This window comes from Enoplosus armatus, chromosome 4 (assembly GCF_043641665.1).
Source record: "Enoplosus armatus isolate fEnoArm2 chromosome 4, fEnoArm2.hap1, whole genome shotgun sequence".
NCBI lineage: Eukaryota > Metazoa > Chordata > Actinopteri > Centrarchiformes > Enoplosidae > Enoplosus > Enoplosus armatus.
Genome location: NC_092183.1, coordinates 937,099 through 955,000, shown reverse-complemented (window position 1 = coordinate 955,000; position 17,902 = coordinate 937,099). Strand labels below are relative to the sequence as shown.

The window sequence follows — 17,902 nt, the reverse complement described above, 5'->3', positions numbered from 1 at the left end:
TGAATCCTCCTTGTCCCATCACAGACCACAGCACATTAGACACTGGGGTCAGTGCGGTGTCAGTCAGGCGGGAGGGGAAGTGATCCAGGCATGCTGACCCCTGGCATGGCAGACTGCTTCTAGGGACACATAACCAGGATACTCCAAAGACCTGATCATAACAGGACAGAAACTGCTGGACAGGAAATAAAAAGAGATGATAAAACATGTTTAATGTCCAAAAACTGGTTTTGTAATTTGAGTGAAGAAACAAAGAAAAGAAGAGTAGATGGTCTCAAACCTGCAGGTGGGACCATGTGACCTGTGATGGTTAATGTGGACGAAGACGTCTCACTCTGACGGAAAAAAGAAAATTATATTCATTTAATCAAATTCATTTTTTGTCTCTCTTTCTTCAGAGGAGTGTTGCATCTCACTGACGACAGTTACGGCATCGAGCCGTTAGACTCCGCCCCCGACCAGCACCTGGTGTACCGCCTGCAGGATGTGACATCACAGCCCCGGGGGTGTGGAACGCTGCACGACGATGAACATGACCACGACAACACTACGGAGCGCGCTCAGTACAGACCAGAGCAAATCCACCACAGGCAGCACAGCAGGGTGGGTTCACACACACGCGCACACACACACACACACACACACACACACACACACACACACACACACACACAGTCGTGTTTCCATCACTTCAGAGGACATTACATTGACTTGCATTCATTTCCTGGAGACTGACTCTAACATAAAAAAAGTCTTCGCCCTTAAATTTAATGATTTTCGTGATGGGGACTTGTAATTTGTCCCCAAAAGGAAGTTGAGTCCCCACAGTGTGACTGTGTAAACAGATTTATGTCCCCACAACATCAGTAATACATGTCCACACACACACACACACACACTTTCAGGATTTAATATTTGAAGTTTCAAGCTTCAATGAATTCATCCATAAAATCATGGAGCTGTTTTTGTGTGTTGCAGATGAAGCGAGCTGTTCTGCATCAGACTCACTACGTGGAGCTGCTGCTGGTGGTCGACAACGACAGGGTAACACACACACACACACACACACACACACACACACACACACACAGTTAACACTACAACTGCTTATGCATTGTTAAAGGAACAGTCCAACATTTAGTTAAACCTGTCTTCTGACTTTAGAGGTGCTGCATGTGACAGGGCTGTAGCTGCCAGGAGATCAGGTCAATTAAGAAATGATTATATACTGGAGTTACTGGAGATACTGTATATATAAATACTATAATCATATTACGATTATTTGTGGGGTTGGGGCTTTGCTTGACATCAGTATTTCTGAAATCCCGGCTACAGCTCTGGCGTTGATCAGTTAGCTCCTACGCTAACTGCTGCTAAAACCACAGTGTCTCCAGGTAACGTTTCTACACCAGTTCAATGAACAACACGTTCTGTGCTCCTGTGCAACTGAGTCCGTGCTAAACTAACAGCTTGATAAGTTGTTGCTATAGTAAGCTAGCAGTGTGGAGTCTGAACTAATGCTACACAGCCACTGGTGTTCTTGTACTCTTGTTAGCATAAAATAAAATGCTATCAAATGCTTTGGAGCTGTTGAAAGGTAGATTTTTTTTAAGCTAGCAGTTTCCCCCTGCTTCCAGTGTTTGTGCTAAGCTAGGCTAAATACAAGTGTTGGAATGTTCCTTTAAATACTCGATGGTGTGTTTTAAATTTGGTCTAAACATTGTCTTTCTTTCTGCCTTCAGTATAATCATATGAACAGGAACGAGACAGCTGTGAGGGAGGAGATGGTTCATCTGGCCAACTTCGTAGACAGCGTGAGTAAACACACACACACACACACACACCTTTCTAAAGGGGGTCTGTGTACACCCGCAGAACAACACCAAAATACTTTCACCTGAAATCCACAGCTGTTCTTAAATTGTCAAAGCAGAAATACGAGTCTCTATTCCCACATAGTGTTGTGACCCAGGCTGAGAAATACTGGAAGAGTCACGTCAGTGGAACAGCAAAGAACAAAGTGTCCCCAAATCTGATTTATGTGTGTGTGTGTGTGTGTGTGTGTGTGTTCAGATCTACATTCAGCTGAACGTTCGGGTGGTCCTGGTTGGACTGGAGATCTGGTCTCAGCAGAACCTGATCAGCACCGACGGAGCAGCGGGAGAGGTGCTGAGTCGCTTCACCCAGTGGAGAGAGAAAGAGCTGGTCCCCCGCCGCCGCCACGACTCAGCACAACTCATCCTGTTAGTACACACACACACACACACACACACACACATTTTGTCAATAATGACGGTGATATTGATGATGACAGTGATGATGAAGATGATGATGAAGACGGTGGTGATGATGATGATGATGATGATGATGATGATGTCCTTGCAGGAAGAAGAATTTTGGAGGAACAGCAGGAATGGCCTTCGTCTCCACTGTCTGCTCCAGGAGCCACGGGGGCGGGATCAACGCGGTAGGCTGCTTATTGTGCTTATTGCTCTCTTCTGATTGGCTGACTCACCAGTTTGTCTCTTCACAAACTAATGCTGCATTCAAATCTTATAGAAAAGTTGGTAAAGTCAAACTCAAGGGGCCTTTTGTCCCCCACCTAACTCTGTGAATTAGCCGATTTTAAGTTGTTCTGGAGATTCTTCTCATGTCAGATCGTTCACTTCTTTCCCTCCTGGAGTCACGCTAAAGACGTAAACACCTGAGAACCACAATATACAATAATCAGATCATCAGTCTTTTTGGCTTACGATCGTGCACACTGCCTGCACTGCAGCATGTAGGCAAACAGGAATTAAACGAGAGGTCCAACCATAAAGATAAAATGTGTAGAAAACAGCAGCAGAATTCTAATACATGATGAAATGAATGATAAAACATATGAGTGGACTCACAGGGAGAGTCCTTCAGTAGTTTGACTTGATTAAAAACACAGACTGGATCTTACTTTTCCCATGATGCAACTGGATAGTGTCTTCCATCAGAGCTAAGATATATTTTAAAAATGCAGAAAACTTATTGATACAAATCCCCTGAGACTGATGTTCATTTATTTTGCCCTTTTGTGACAATTTATTGGAAACAATATACAATATATAATGCACATAATATGACCGCTGTTTATGGTCATTTTGTGACACGAAAATGATTCTTGTTTCCTTTGAGTCAATAAAGTCCTCCGTCTGGATCTCTCTCCAGTTCACCAACAACAACGTTCCCTCGTTCGCCTCCATCGTGGCTCATGAACTCGGTCACAACCTCGGGATGAACCACGACGACGGACGCTCCTGTACCTGCCCGACCTCCGCCTGCATCATGAACTCTGGAGCCACGTAAGACACACAGACAATACTTACATATGTATAAATACTGTATACAGTATACTGTTACTACATACATGAGGCCGCTGGCCACAGGCGGATTTAATAAATAAATATGAAAGAAACCATCTACGAAAAGTTGTCGAGTAAACAGAACTAAACTGAACTGACCTAACAACTCCTCCTCTCCCTCCTCTTCCTCGCCTCCTCTCCTCCTCCTCCTCCTCCTCTCCCCCTCCTCTCCTCCTCACCTCCTCACCTCCTCGCCCACCCCCCCCCTCCTCCTCTCTGCAGAGGATCCAGGAACTTCAGCAGCTGCAGTGCTGATGACTTTGAGAAGATGATCTTGTTGACGGGGGGGACGTGTCTCCTGAACGTGCCTCGGCCTGACGAGGCCTACAGCGCCCCCTACTGTGGAAACGGACTGGTGGACGTGGGAGAGGACTGTGACTGTGGATCACAGAAGGTGTGAAAATAAGCTTCACTCTTTAACAGCTCTAACACCCAAGAAATAAAACATTTTGCAAACAAAATGTGAAACATTATTTAATAGTCTCACTTCAGGGACTTTGGGGGATGTAAACAGGAAGTATAATGTTTCCATGGATTCAGTGAGTTAGCTGTAACTTTTTAGTCTGTATTTGTTGACATTTAGTCACATGGTCCCCATTAAAGCAGCTGAATCAGCTGTTAGCAGCTCCTGTCTGCAGTGTCCTCATGGATGGACAGACAACTATCACTGGATCACTGTGACACTGAAGGAAACTTAAAAACAGGAGGATTCTCAGGCAGGTTCTGCAGCATGTCTTTTGTGCATTTATGGAGGTTCATTCTTGATGGACATCAGAGATAATGAAATCCTCTGAAGGTGTCAGTTACACCGAATCTAAAAATAGTGTTTCATGCATGTGTGTTCAGACTTTGTGTGATATTATTGATGCAAATTGCAGCTCCACCTGCTGACCATGTTGGTGAGCAGCCAAACTACAATAACTAACTTCCTGAAATCTGATTTAAGGTATCGCAACCCAAAATGTTCTCTACCAAACAGTAGAGAAGAAAAATCACACAAGGCCTGTGGGGAGCTCAGAAACACACTGTATCTGTGTATGTGTTACAGGAGTGTGAGGAGGACCCCTGCTGTGAGTATCAGACCTGTAAACTGAAGTCTGGAGCTCAGTGTGCCTATGGAGAGTGCTGCTCCAAGTGTCAGGTAACCGCAACCAGCTGACATGACCTCTGACCGAAACACCACCTCCACCCATAAAGGCCTGACATTCATCCGTGTGTCTGTGGAACATCTGGTTTTAGCTAACAGGGCTAGTTGGTGAACTACTAGAGCTGGAGAGCTAAACGCTAACATGCTAGCTGCAGTCAATAACAATGTCTCTTGTTATTGACTTTTCAATAGTTAGCTAATGGGACACTAAGTAATGTGTTATTGTTCCCAAGAGGTTTGTTATAATGTTCACATGTAAACATGGCACCAGCCTGCGACGAGGATGGGATTCGAACCCACGCGTGCAGAGCACAATGGATTAGCAGTTCATCGCCTTAACCACTCGGCCACCTCGTCAGTTCTTGATTGTGTTTAACAGTAGAAGTCAGACGTCATGGCCTGGACATTGATGAATATTGTAATAACAGAATTCCGATATATTAGTTACACGCTATAAGAATAAAACCTGGACAGATACTATAATGTGGTTGACAAATATAGATAATAACACTTAAATATGTGATATTATATATATCACGTATTTAGTGTTCCCATGCAACAGTGTCACCAGACGCACCAAAGATTCAACTATTGACAGAAACATGAAATAATAAACAACTAAAGAAATAAAATCTCGGTCAAAGATTAGAGAAGAGCCGTCAGCAAACATCTGCTTCTGAAATGAAATCTGTTAATTCTGAAACACAGAGCATCAAACTACAACCAGAAAACACAAACAAGGCTCCTCTACAAGATAAAAACCAGGAAATTAATACATTCTTAATTCTTTAATACCCACACTGACATCTCTGCCATAAAAAGACTAAATAGGATTAAAGATGGTTTAACATGTGATGAGAGGTAAGTGCTGCTCTCAGTGTGTGTTCATCTGTTTGAAGCCACGACAGAGTCTGCTCTGAAAAAGTCATTTAGTCATATGAATAAATATTCATATTGCGTAAATGTGGGAAAATGCAAATGGATCCTCAGCTGAAGCACTGCGTTAAGTCACTCCTGTGTGTGTGTGTGTGTGTGTGTGTGTGTGTGTGTGTTTAGTACCTACCAGGTGGAACAGTGTGTCGGGCCAGTACAGATGAGTGTGACCTACCTGAGTACTGTAACGGCTCCTCGTCCCTCTGTCAGAGCGAAGTCTTCATCCAGGTGAGACCTGTCTGTCTGCCTGTCTCTCTGACTGTCTGTCTGTCAGAAGGACACTCTGAACTTTGACTCTTTATAGTTCATATGAACAGCGGGGGGGGGGTCTACTTCCTGTCCGTCAGCTCCCAGCAGTGTGAACTCTTCTTCGTGTGTTTCAGAACGGGCAGCCCTGCAGGAACCAGCAGGCCTACTGTTATAATGGGAAGTGTCAGCACTACGACGGACAGTGTCAGGCCATATTTGGATCCAGTACGTCCTTCTGCTTCATACTGAAGGATGTTTGAGAGTGATGATTGACGTCTGGTCACGTTCATAATCCTGTGATCACATTTAATCATTCATTTAATCATTTCTGCACACTGAATCTTATTCTGACAACATTTGACAACTATGTTTTGTTCAATATAAATGCTTTTTTTCTCAAAGCAATGAATCCTGAATGAATACCTGCATCGTCATCTTTACTGAACAGATATCGGTGAAGTTTTAGTGATTAAAGTCTCACTGCTGTTAAACAGACACCACTTCATGCTCTTCATCATGTCTGCTCTCTCCTCCTCTTCCTCAGAGGCGAAGGCAGCTCCTGAAATCTGTTTTAAAGAAGTCAACAGTAAAGGAGATCGCTTCGGTAACTGTGGTTACCACAACTACGGCTACAAGAAGTGTGAGAGCAGGTAACACACACGCACACACACAAACACCATAACACTGAGGATATATTATGTTTCATTATGTGTATGATTATTGTGTCACAGTCCACTCAGTCAGGTAGACAGGTAGACAGGTGTGTTGAAGTGTGGTCGTCAGAGCCCAGCTGGATTTATGTTTGTGGTCTGACCTCTGTACTGAGGACGACCTCACAGCTTCTGATCGGGTTTCCATGAAGTTTCTCGATCACATGATGCTGATTGGATGATGTTTCTGTCCGTCTCCATAGAAACGCTCAGTGTGGGAAGCTGCAGTGCTCTAACGTTCAGGCGGTGACGGTGTTCGGCATCGAACCGTCGATCATCAGCACGCCGATCGCCGGAGCCAAATGTTACGGAGTCGACTTCATGTTGGGATCCGACGTCCCCGATCCAGGCATGGTGAACGAAGGGACCAAGTGTGGAGACAACAAGGTGAGGAGGGGGGTGGGGAGGAGGAGGAGGAGGACGAGGAGGAGGACGAGGGGATACAAGGGGAGGAGATGTTGATGCTTGTTTCTTCTTCTGTGGTGTCCAGGTCTGTATGAACTTTGAGTGTCGCAGCGCAGACATCCTGAACTACGACTGTGACGTGGAGAAGAAATGTCACGGACACGGGGTGAGACACGTCCAACTGTCTGTCTGTCTGTGAGGTGTATCAGTTCATCACTCACTAACCTGTCTGTCTGTCTGTCTGTCTGTCTGTCAGGTGTATCAGTTCATCACTCACTAACCTGTCTGTCTGTCTGTCTGTCTGTCAGGTGTATCAGTTCATCACTCACTAACCTGTCTGTCTGTCTGTCTGTCTGTCTGTCAGGTGTATCAGTTCATCACTCACTAACCTGTCTGTCTGTCTGTCTGTCTGTCTGCCTGTCTGTCAGGTGTATCAGTTCATCACTCACTAACCTGTCTGTCTGTCTGCCTGTCTGTCTGTCAGGTGTATCAGTTCATCACTCACTAACCTGTCTGTCTGTCTGTCAGGTGTATCAGTTCATCACTCACTAACCTGTCTGTCTGTCTGTCTGTCTGTCAGGTGTATCAGTTCATCACTCACTAACCTGTCTGTCTGTCTGTCTGTCTGTCTGTCAGGTGTATCAGTTCATCACTCACTAACCTGTCTGTCTGTCTGTCTGTCAGGTGTATCAGTTCATCACTCACTAACCTGTCTGTCTGCCTGTCTGTCTGTCTGTCAGGTGTATCAGTTCATCACTCACTAACCTGTCTGTCTGTCTGCCTGTCTGTCTGTCAGCCTGTCTGTCTGTCAGGTGTATCAGTTCATCACTCACTAACCTGTCTGTCTGTCTGTCTGTCAGGTGTATCAGTTCATCACTCACTAACCTGTCTGTCTGCCTGTCTGTCTGTCAGGTGTATCAGTTCATCACTCACTAACCTGTCTGTCTGCCTGTCTGTCTGTCAGGTGTGTAACAGTAACAGGAACTGTCACTGTGACGACGGCTGGGCTGCACCGTCCTGTGAGGTCAAAGGTTACGGCGGCAGCGTGGACAGCGGACCCACGTGGAACGGTACCTTCACCTTTACACCTGATTACTGGAATATTGATGCTAACTTCTCAATGCTAACTCAGCATCAAACACACAAACATTTCTTTTGTAGTTTCTAAGAGTTTTAAAGTATATTTGATGGTTTCTGCTCGTGTTTTAATGTCCTGTTGGTACGACCTCAACACGTCCTCCATGTTTCCCTGAAAACACTTTCTCTGGTTAACAACAACACTGTTCTCACTCACTGATTATTTCCAGACACGTCGATCGTTGTTAAGCTACATTCAGTGAAACTCAGCACTTCCTGCGCAAATATTTCACATTAAAAGTCTTAATTCATGTTTTGGGTAATCCAGTCAGTAGACATTAGTTTTAATACTGACTGTTACGTCTCCGTCTCTCTGTCTGTCTGTCTGTCTGTCTGTCCTCCTCAGATAAGGACACGTCTCTCAGAGACGGCCTGCTGGTCTTCTTCTTCCTCGTTCTTCCTCTGCTCGCTCTGGGTGCGTTTGTTTTCCTGCGCAGGAACGAGCTGCTGCGACGACTCGGGCTGAGCCGCAGGAAGAGGTCGCAGGGATACCAGTGAGTCTGAATCTGTAACAACACACAGACAGACAAATCACCACCGGAGCTTCATTAGATTGTAATATTCACACATAACATAAAGAAGGCTTCTTCTCCATCATGAGATCTTCAGAATATCACAAGTGTTGCTTCAAAATACTCTACAGACCCCGGTGAGGTCGCATGGTCGGAGAACATTTTTTTGTCTAGTTTTTCGTCCCCGTCATGGTGATTGGTTGTTCGAGGTCATGTGATCTCATCTGACCTTTGACAGTTTGAAAAATCAAAAAAATGTCTGACTGAGGATTTACAGGTTATAAAACCTGGATGGAGATAGAATTAAGATACATTTTTCAAAAGGTTGCGTCACAGACAAAACACAGGTGACTGCTGACATCACTTCCTGTCTCCACATCCTGAAGGCTTCAGTAGAGTTTACAGTCAGCAGCAGCTGAGGACGACTCAGCTGTTATTTCTATTAATAATCAGACAGACTGCAGCTCTGTCCTGTTCAAGGACGCAACATGCAACAAATAGCTCATCTGGACTTCTGTGTGAGGTGGTGTTTAGCAGGAAGAGCAGCAGCTGACGTCATTTGAATGAAAACTCATAGTGTTCATTTTCTAACCTGCTGTCTCCATCCTCTCTGATTTTTCCAGGCTTCCAGATTTTTACTCGAGTCCTGGTGGGATCAGAGAGTAGACTTACATTCATGAAAGAATTCAGAGATGCACAAAACCTACCCACCTTTCTCCTCTACTTTAAAATTGTTCCCATCATGAATAACGTCCTCCTCTGTCAGTGACAGAATCCCGTTGGACGCCGAGCGGAGGTCAATTTAATTTAACTGCGGCTTAAAATGAGCGCAGTCGTGTCAGTCATGTCATGTCATGTCATGTCATGCCTTCTGGTTGTCACTTCCTGTCTTCAGGGCTGACGGCGCAGCTTCAGCCAATCCCAGCAGAGGACCGCCTCCCAGAGCGCAGCCTCCATCTGTTGCCAGGGGCAACGCCAACAACATCGTCAGAGACGGGGTGAGTTTACTGCCTCCAGACGAACAGGATGTAGCATAGCAGCTGAGTGATGACTGTGTGTGTGTGTGTTTCAGACTAAACAACTGAAACATGAATTATGTCCAAACGTCTTCTTCTCTGTAACATCCTCCTGTCCTCTAGTGATCACCTGTTTTTAAACATAACTTGTCTAAATTTGGTCACATCTGCCTCCAAATGGTTCCAAAATGCTACAAAACGTGATTATTTTTCCTTTCTGATGATGTAGTTTTTGTAAATGATGACTGTAATTTATGACATTATAAGTCATGCAACGTTTTATATTTATTAGATAAAACTACATTTTGATACGTTATGACCTCATCCAACAACGTTTTTGACTAATCACCATAGCAACACACCTGTTTAATAGTAGTAGTTGATTAGTTCCCTGGTGGACCAGCAGAGACCATGTAGACAGTCGACAGACATAACAAACATTAATGTGATGAACCTGCCTGTGACCCTGCTGATCAGGAGGCCGATGATGATGATGATGATGATGTCACTGTGCTCCCGGTAAGCCTCAGGTTTAGATCAGTCTGTTAGGTCTTGTTCCACTGTGTTGCTATGACGACCGCACCTTCATCCTCTTCCCAAGATTCCATTAATGTTATTTAATCAGTTGGTCTGTAGACTAATAATTAGTTCTTCTTCTTTCGTGTTTTATTGAGATGTTTAGTCTTGCTAGTTTACAAGCTGGTTAATTAATTCACAATCAATAAATGATTCTATTAATCTATAAAACTGTTGGTCAATGAATAGATAGCTACCTATCATTCTTAATCAACAGTGATTTAATTGACTCAGGCAACTAAGTCAGTGTTTAACTGATTAATGGTTTACCTGATTAGCTGATTTAGTTGATTGGTGATTGATTAACACATTATAAGTTAGTTAACAGGTGTGTGTGTGTGTGTGTGTGTGTGTGTGTTACTGACAGAACTAATTTAAATGAGTTCTAACATCATCTGCTCTCTCTCTATGTGAAGCACCACGCTCAGCTACTGCCACCACAGGAGGTAAAATACTCACTACTACTGTAATACTACTACTGTAATCTGTAATACTGCTATTGTAGTGCTCTGAACTCTCTTCTCTGTTGCTGCTGCTTTTAGTGAATATTCTTTGTTGCTGTGTTTACATTCTGTCTGTTTGTTTTAAAACATTCACTTACTAGAAGTATTCAGATCTTTTACTTAAGTAAAAGTACTAATACCACAGTGTAGAAATACTCTTACAAGTTTACATAGGTAAAAGTACACGCAAAGTAAGTATTAGCATCACCAAAAGTAAAAGTACTTTTATGCAAAATGGCCCTTTTCAGAATCATTTATATTACTGGATTCAAATTAAGATCAATTTAATGTTGCAGCTGGTGAGGGTGGAGCTCATTTTACTGTGTTCTGTTAATGTCTTATCTTCACCTACAGTATAATAAGTAAGTAAATAATAAGTACATCCTAATTTATTTGTTGATTATATTTTGTATTATCAACTAAATCTGCAAAGTAACTAAAGTTAAAATTCATTGTAATGAAATATAAAGAGATTTTTCTATTTCAAAACTAAACCCTGGCTTTGAAAAAGTACTTAGTCCATCATGCAGGGAGGTAACAGAAAATATCATGTATAAAATGAGAAACACTTTTAAACTAATCAGAAATATTCGCATTTCCTCTGTGTGTGTGTGTGTTTGTGTGTGTGTGTGTGTGTGTGTGTGATCAGGTGGTGGAGACCAGCAGGACAGCTCCATCCTACGCTCTGAGGCCTCCTCCTCCTCCTCCTCTGTAAGACTGCTTCATTTTTCACTGTTCAGCTTCTTCTTCTCTTTCACACATTAGAAAGTGTCTCAACACAAACTCTACGCTAACTGAACCTAGAAGTTAAAGCTAACTCTCAACTAACAGGACCTGGAAGTTAAAGCTAACTCTAAGCTAACTGAACCTAGAAGTTAAAGCTAACTCTCAACTAACAGGACCTGGAAGTTAAAGCTAACTCTAAGCTAACTGAACCTAGAAGTTAAAGCTAACTCTCAACTAACAGGACCTGGAAGTTAAAGCTAACTCTAAGCTAACTGAACCTAGAAGTTAAAGCTAACTCTCAACTAACAGGACCTGGAAGTTAAAGCTAACTCTAAGTTAACTGAACCTAGAAGTTAAAGCTAACTCTCAACTAACAGGACCTGGAAGTTAAAGCTAACTCTAAGCTAACAGGACCTAGAAATTAAAGCTAGCTCTAAGCTAACAGGACCTAGAAGTTAAAGCTAACTCTAAGCTAACTGGACCTAGAAGTTAAGGCTAACTGGAGCTAGAAGTTGAAGCTAACTGGACCTAGAAGTTAAAGCTAACTCTAAGCTAACTGGACCTAGAGGTTAAAGCTAACTCTAAGCTAACAGGACCTAGAAGTTAAAGCTAGCCCTAAGCTAACTGGACCTAGAAGTTAAAGCTAACTGGACCTAGAAGTTGAAGCTAACTGGACCTAGAAGTTAAAGCTAACTCTAAGCTAACTGGACCTAGAAGTTAAGGCTAACTCTAAGCTAACTGGACCTAGAAGTTAAAGCTAACTCTAAGCTAACTTGACCTAGAAGTTAAAGCTAACAGGACCTAGAAGTTAAGTCTAAGCTTAATGGACCTAGAAGTTAAAGCTAACTCTAAGCTAACAGGACCTAGAAGTTAAAGCTAGCCCTAAGCTAACTGGACCTAGAAGTTAAAGCTAGCCCTAAGCTAACTGGACCTAGAAGTTAAAGCTAACTGGACCTAGAAGTTGAAGCTAACTGGACCTAGAAGTTAAAGCTAACTCTAAGCTAACTGGACCTAGAAGTTAAAGCTAACTCTAAGCTAACTGGACCTAGAAGTTAAAGCTAACTCTAAGCTAACTGGACCTAGAGGTTAAAGCTAACCCTAAGCTAACAGGACCTAGAAGTTAAAGCTAGCTCTAAGCTAACTAGACCTAGAAGTTAAAGCTAACTCTAAGCTAACTGGACCTAGAAGTTAAGGCTAACTCTAAGCTAACTGGACCTAGAAGTTAAGGCTAACTCTAAGCTAACTGGACCTAGAAGTTAAAGCTAACTCTAAGCTAACTGGACCTAGAAGTTAAAGCTAACAGGACCTAGAAGTTAAGTCTAAGCTTAATGGACCTAGGTTCTCGCAGCAGTTCAAGTTGTTGACTTGTCTATTTTATTTTTGTTTCTCTCTCAGAAAACCGAAACCGTCTGCTGCATCACAGCCTCTGGTGCCTCAAAGACCTGCCCCCACTCCCCCTGTTTAACCAATCGGGGGGCCCCGCCCACCATACCTGGATGACACCCCTCCTCCTCTTCTTCTTCATCCTCAGTCCCCACCCACTCAGTGCTGGTTACATAGCAACAGTCAGGAAGCGATTCTGGAGCCAAGATGGCTGGGGCCAGACTACAAACTCCGGTCCACCAGGAAACTGGACCCAGTCAGACTGAACTGGGAATTTACCAGAACCGGGACTGAACTGAAGCAGCTACTGTTCTCTACAGTCTTTCTTTCTTTCTTTCTTTCTTTCTTTCTTTCAGGTCTGCTTTGTCACCAAACCAGCCAATCATATCTCCAGAGCTGTTACCTGTGACATCAACAAGCCAAATACCAGATAAACTTGTCAACACCATCAACATTTTGTATTCCTGCTGTAAAAAAAGCTATTTTTATTCACTCGACCCATTTTACTAATAATTTCATGTTAGTTATTGAACATGCTGGCTGGCTAACTAACAGTTAACGGAAGTTACAAGGTCATAGCTAATGCTAGTTAGCTGCAGTGTTTCCTAAATTTCTTACTACTGCTAGCATTACAAAATATCCACTATGTAGTTAGCTAGCCAGTTTGTTAGCTAATGTTTAATAGCTGTGCTAAGTACATTTACAAGCTATTGCTAATTTACCTTATTACCAGTTAAACAGTTGACCCAATCAAATATTTATTCATCATCATCAACATTTTATACTCGAAAGAGAAGTTATGATTCACTCTCTGATGTTTGTTGCTAATAAGCCTAATAATGTTACTTGCTGGCTAGCTAACTAACCTTTTGCTAGCTAATAATTGTAGCAGGCTTACAAGGTTAGGAGTAATTGCTGCTTAGCAACAGTGTGGTAACAGTTGGTAACTAATGTTTAATAGCTACCAGCGCTAGCAGGCTTACATGTTCATGAGCTAATGTTAGACTGCCACTACAATTGTGCAGCTTCCCAACCAAAAATGTTTTCATCATTATTGACTTCAAAAAGTTTTAATTCGCTGTTATTAATAAACTAATGTAATAAGTGAGCTGGCTTGTTAACTGACATTTGTTAACTTGTGTTTTCTATGTAGTTAGCCAGTCAGCTTGCGAACAAACATTTGCTTGCTAAAAGCAAACTTTAAAGGCCATAAGTTAATTAGAGTTATCTACAGTGTGTCCCAAACTGTATCCCTCATGTTAATACTATAAACTATTAACTATATATTACTATTATAATATAATTGTCAGTTGATCATTCATTAAGCCCCACACCTCTTACTGTTGCTACATCAAGCTTTGCATTTTATGATGGCACATATACAGTTTACAATGATGATGATGAGATTTACGATCAAAATTAGAAGTGATTTTAGACAGAAGGAGACAAAAGCAGTTTCTCTTTTTTTATGTAACCACTATATAGAGCCCTCAAAAAGTAGTGTCCATGGCATGTACACTACTGTCTGCTAACAATCCCACAATGCTGCATGTTATGGATGTGAAAATTACAGTTGTGGGACTTTGCGATGATGCAATTATGTCCGACTTTACTGTTCACCATTGAGTAAACTATTCAAATATTACGGCTAAATCATGCTAACTGAGGTTTAGCTAACGATCAATCACATGCGCTGAGAAGTGCTTCACTCTGATTGGCTGGTTTGAAGACACAGAGGTCACTGGAGGCGGAGCTTGCACTTGGACACTTGTTTCTGTCTTTCTTTCTGTCTCTGAATGGAAGCACTGGTGCCGTCTGATTGCACTTCCCCTCTGCTCAGCACTGTCATAGGAATGTAACGCACCCCTGCTGCTGTGTGCGGGTGCGCTTGGTCTCCACCACCCGGTTCGTCCGGTGCTCTCTCTCCAGAATTGTAAAATCACAGTATGCAACACCGTGTGAGTGCAGAGCTCCTCTGGATCTGGATCTGTGTGGTACGTCGATGTTTGTGACTGTGCTGGCTGACGTTTCTGCAGGGAATGTATGATCACCTCACCCCCCCCGAAACACTTCAACACTGTGAAATCTGATATCTGTGATGTTCAGTGTCTCCTGTGGAAGACGTCCTGACATTTCCAGCAGTAAAACAGTCCCACAGCTTCTTTAGAAGTTGTTAAGATGTAGGCACTAAAAGTAGGGCCATATTTTCATGTTGTTTGGCCGTATTAGTGTGGACAAAGATTTTAACAATAAAGACATGAAAACACCACATGCACGTGCGTTGTTTTCACACATAAACAGCTTTTTGAGATTCAGCCGGCTCAGTGTGGACGTACTCTGAGTGCAGAGGGAGGTTAGGTCAACAGAAATGTAAATTCCAACAGTTCATGTTCTGCTAAATCTACTGAACATCATAGATTGAAGATACGGAACATTGTTGAAGTGTCTAAAGGTGGAAATTATAAGTTAAACTCTCAGCTCACCACTGGATCTCCTGCTTTAAAGTCCTCAAAGCGTCCAGACTGAATGTGAGAAACTGAACGAAACGTAATCAGACTCTGCAGATTCTGAACATTTAAAAACAACATCAGGACGTTTTAGTTTCTCTCTTGTTGTGTGAACGCTCTGCAGCCAGCATCAAAGTCACTTAACACCGAAGGGGGTGTCCCTGCTGCCCCCCAGGCTCACAGGTTTCTTTCAAACCAGGGATTTTTACACCACCAGTAAACCAAATGTTTCTGTTTCTGTCTGACTGGCTTCATCTGCTGTTAGCATTGTTAGCCAGTTAGCTGCATGTTGCAGTTAATGAACCTGGATGCACTGTGTGAGGAGAACATCATGTTAATATTTGTATCTGCTTTAGCATATTTTTAATTTGCTGTTTTGAGTGTTTTTGCTGTGAACATGAGGACTCGACTGAGGATTCAAATAAGTAACTCACAGGGCTAATTTTGTGCCATTTGATCGTTTTCATGCCAAAAAAGTAAAGAGTAATCATTGTTTCCCCCATCATTTTATACCAGAGAAAAGAGAAAACTGTGGAGAACAAAGTGTTCAGACGGAGGTTATTTAGAGACGTGTGAGCAGCTGAAGCTGAAACTCAAAGAGCATCAAATTACAGTCAGTAAACTGCTGCTGACTTTAAAGGGTGAATAATCCACATTTTTCATCTCATGTTCAGACTCAAACCAGCAGTGAATGTATCTACTGACAAGTAATGTGTGTGTATCACAGCCTGATATATCTTCTTCCTCTGTGCCATAAAAACAATTAAAACACATCAGTGAGCCTCACTGTGTCACTGGGTGACATGTTCCTTCATCACCATGAACACACACGCTGTAGTTTATTTTGACTCAGGAAGGGGGCAAACCTATCCCCCCCGGCCACCCATTCAGTGAGCACAGCTGTTTTTTTAAATTAAACTATATATTGACGTCCTCCGTAGGAACCAATGGGCTTGGAGCTGAGATCCACAGACAGGAAGTGAGAGAGAACAGAGAGACAGACTGACACATTGATGGTTTGAGTCTGAACATGAGATTTGTTTTAAAAATATATCAAATAAAACCAGACTGATGATATGGATGGTATGGACAGATGGGTCAGCCTGCTCTCAAGATGATTTCTCTGAGATGTTATGGCCCCGAGTTCGGCCTTTCAGGCAGAGATTCCTCCCAGCCTAAGGGGCCCGAGGCTTACAGTAATACTTAAAGCCTATTGGTTACTAACTTTAGTAACGTCTTAAAAAGTTACTGCAAGTGGTTGGGGCTGTGAAGGCAGCCTGAGAGGTAAAACTCAGGGCAGGACAGGCTGATGTGAGTGCAGTTATATTTATGCTAAACATGCTATACTGTATGTGTGAGCTGTACCACAGCAGGTATGACTGGTCAACAGGTGTCACCTGAGCTCCCTGTAAACACTGATATCACCATGGCATCGTAGAGAATCTCATCACCTTTTTCTATTATAATAAATGATTTTAAATAGGATTTTGTTTTATTTTTCCCCCAAATGTAAACCTGTTATCTGTGGTATGCAAAAACTTTCAACTTTGTTTTTATTTCATTATTAAATATTACTGTGTCACGTGGAAACCTTGTGAGGCTGATTGATTATTGATGACGAAACTCTTCAAACAAGGATGTTCCACTCTGGACATTTTGTTTTCATCGTGTTGTATATGGACAGTTTCAGGTTATCAGGGCTGGAATGTAACTAAGTACCTTTACTCAAGTACTGTGAATACTATAATATAATGTATAAATGAGGTACTTGTACTTGAGTATTTTCTTTTCATGCCACTTTCTACTTCTACTCCACCACATCTCCACACCACATCTCATCCTTTTTACTGCAATACATTTACCTGACAGTTTCATTTACTTTACAGATTAAAACACATGAAGAGTTTATAAAATATGATGTTTTGTTATAAATTAAACTCCCCAACAGTTTATACAAGTGCAGCTGAAACGATTAGTCTATTAATCGATTACTTGATAGACAGAAAATCAACTATTTTGATGGTTGAAGTCATTTGCTGCTTTTCATTTGAAACCTGTTAATAATTGTAATAATCAGCAGATTAATCCAGCATGAAAAGAATCATTAGTTGATAGTTCAAATAGGAGAACAGTCACAGGGGACATTTTACTGCTTTAATACTTTAAGGACATTTTACTAATTATACAGACTTACTGAAGGAACATTATGTATTTGATGTATCCAGTAGCATGTGAATGCACAGAGCTGTGTGACATGCCGTGTCAGATGTTGTATAAATACACACAGGTACTGTACGCAGAATTATAAATGTATACCTGGTGTGTATCTATGGGTACAGGAGGTCAGCTGCGGGTTCAGTCTCATGTTCACACTTCAAGACCTTTATTCTCTCAAAACAGGTGAAAATGTGATTCTGCTGTAACATAAAAAAGTTGTTATAATTTGATTACTATTTTTACACTATTTTTCTATTCATTGTATTAAAAACATGTTTAATCATATTGTATATTTAACCATTATATGAAACACATTTTAAAAAGATATCATTTTAAAATATGTTTTTATTTCTGTTCATTTAAATTTAGATGATTAAAAACTATTCGCGACGCCTCTAACATACGTCATCACGTCAGTGCTGCGTCATTTCCACACAGGCCTGGCTTCCATGCTCCGCGCCCCGAACTGTCATCATTTTACCGGGA

The 17,902-nt window shown here is 42.1% G+C and overlaps 1 protein-coding gene and 1 non-coding gene across 2 annotated transcripts in view; one reads left to right on the top strand and one right to left on the bottom strand.

Annotated features, from left to right (window-relative positions):
- Positions 1 to 12,921, top strand: part of adam9a (ADAM metallopeptidase domain 9a) — a 33,064-nt gene extending 20,143 nt beyond the window's left edge. The window contains exons 7-25 of the mRNA XM_070903746.1: positions 399 to 603; positions 979 to 1,044; positions 1,743 to 1,814; positions 2,074 to 2,243; positions 2,386 to 2,467; positions 3,202 to 3,335; positions 3,618 to 3,789; positions 4,444 to 4,536; positions 5,599 to 5,703; positions 5,859 to 5,949; positions 6,269 to 6,374; positions 6,638 to 6,821; positions 6,925 to 7,005; positions 7,804 to 7,909; positions 8,323 to 8,470; positions 9,384 to 9,486; positions 10,497 to 10,526; positions 11,233 to 11,294; positions 12,705 to 12,921. Of these exons, the coding sequence (XP_070759847.1) occupies positions 399 to 603; positions 979 to 1,044; positions 1,743 to 1,814; positions 2,074 to 2,243; positions 2,386 to 2,467; positions 3,202 to 3,335; positions 3,618 to 3,789; positions 4,444 to 4,536; positions 5,599 to 5,703; positions 5,859 to 5,949; positions 6,269 to 6,374; positions 6,638 to 6,821; positions 6,925 to 7,005; positions 7,804 to 7,909; positions 8,323 to 8,470; positions 9,384 to 9,486; positions 10,497 to 10,526; positions 11,233 to 11,294; positions 12,705 to 12,774 (2,080 nt within the window). The 3' untranslated portion in view covers positions 12,775 to 12,921. The remainder of the gene's footprint in view (positions 1 to 398; positions 604 to 978; positions 1,045 to 1,742; positions 1,815 to 2,073; positions 2,244 to 2,385; positions 2,468 to 3,201; positions 3,336 to 3,617; positions 3,790 to 4,443; positions 4,537 to 5,598; positions 5,704 to 5,858; positions 5,950 to 6,268; positions 6,375 to 6,637; positions 6,822 to 6,924; positions 7,006 to 7,803; positions 7,910 to 8,322; positions 8,471 to 9,383; positions 9,487 to 10,496; positions 10,527 to 11,232; positions 11,295 to 12,704) is intronic.
- trnas-gcu (transfer RNA serine (anticodon GCU)) lies at positions 4,818 to 4,899 on the bottom strand. The gene has a single exon. It is a non-coding gene; the product is annotated as a tRNA-Ser (tRNA).
- Positions 12,922 to 17,902: the final 4,981 nt, after the last annotated feature.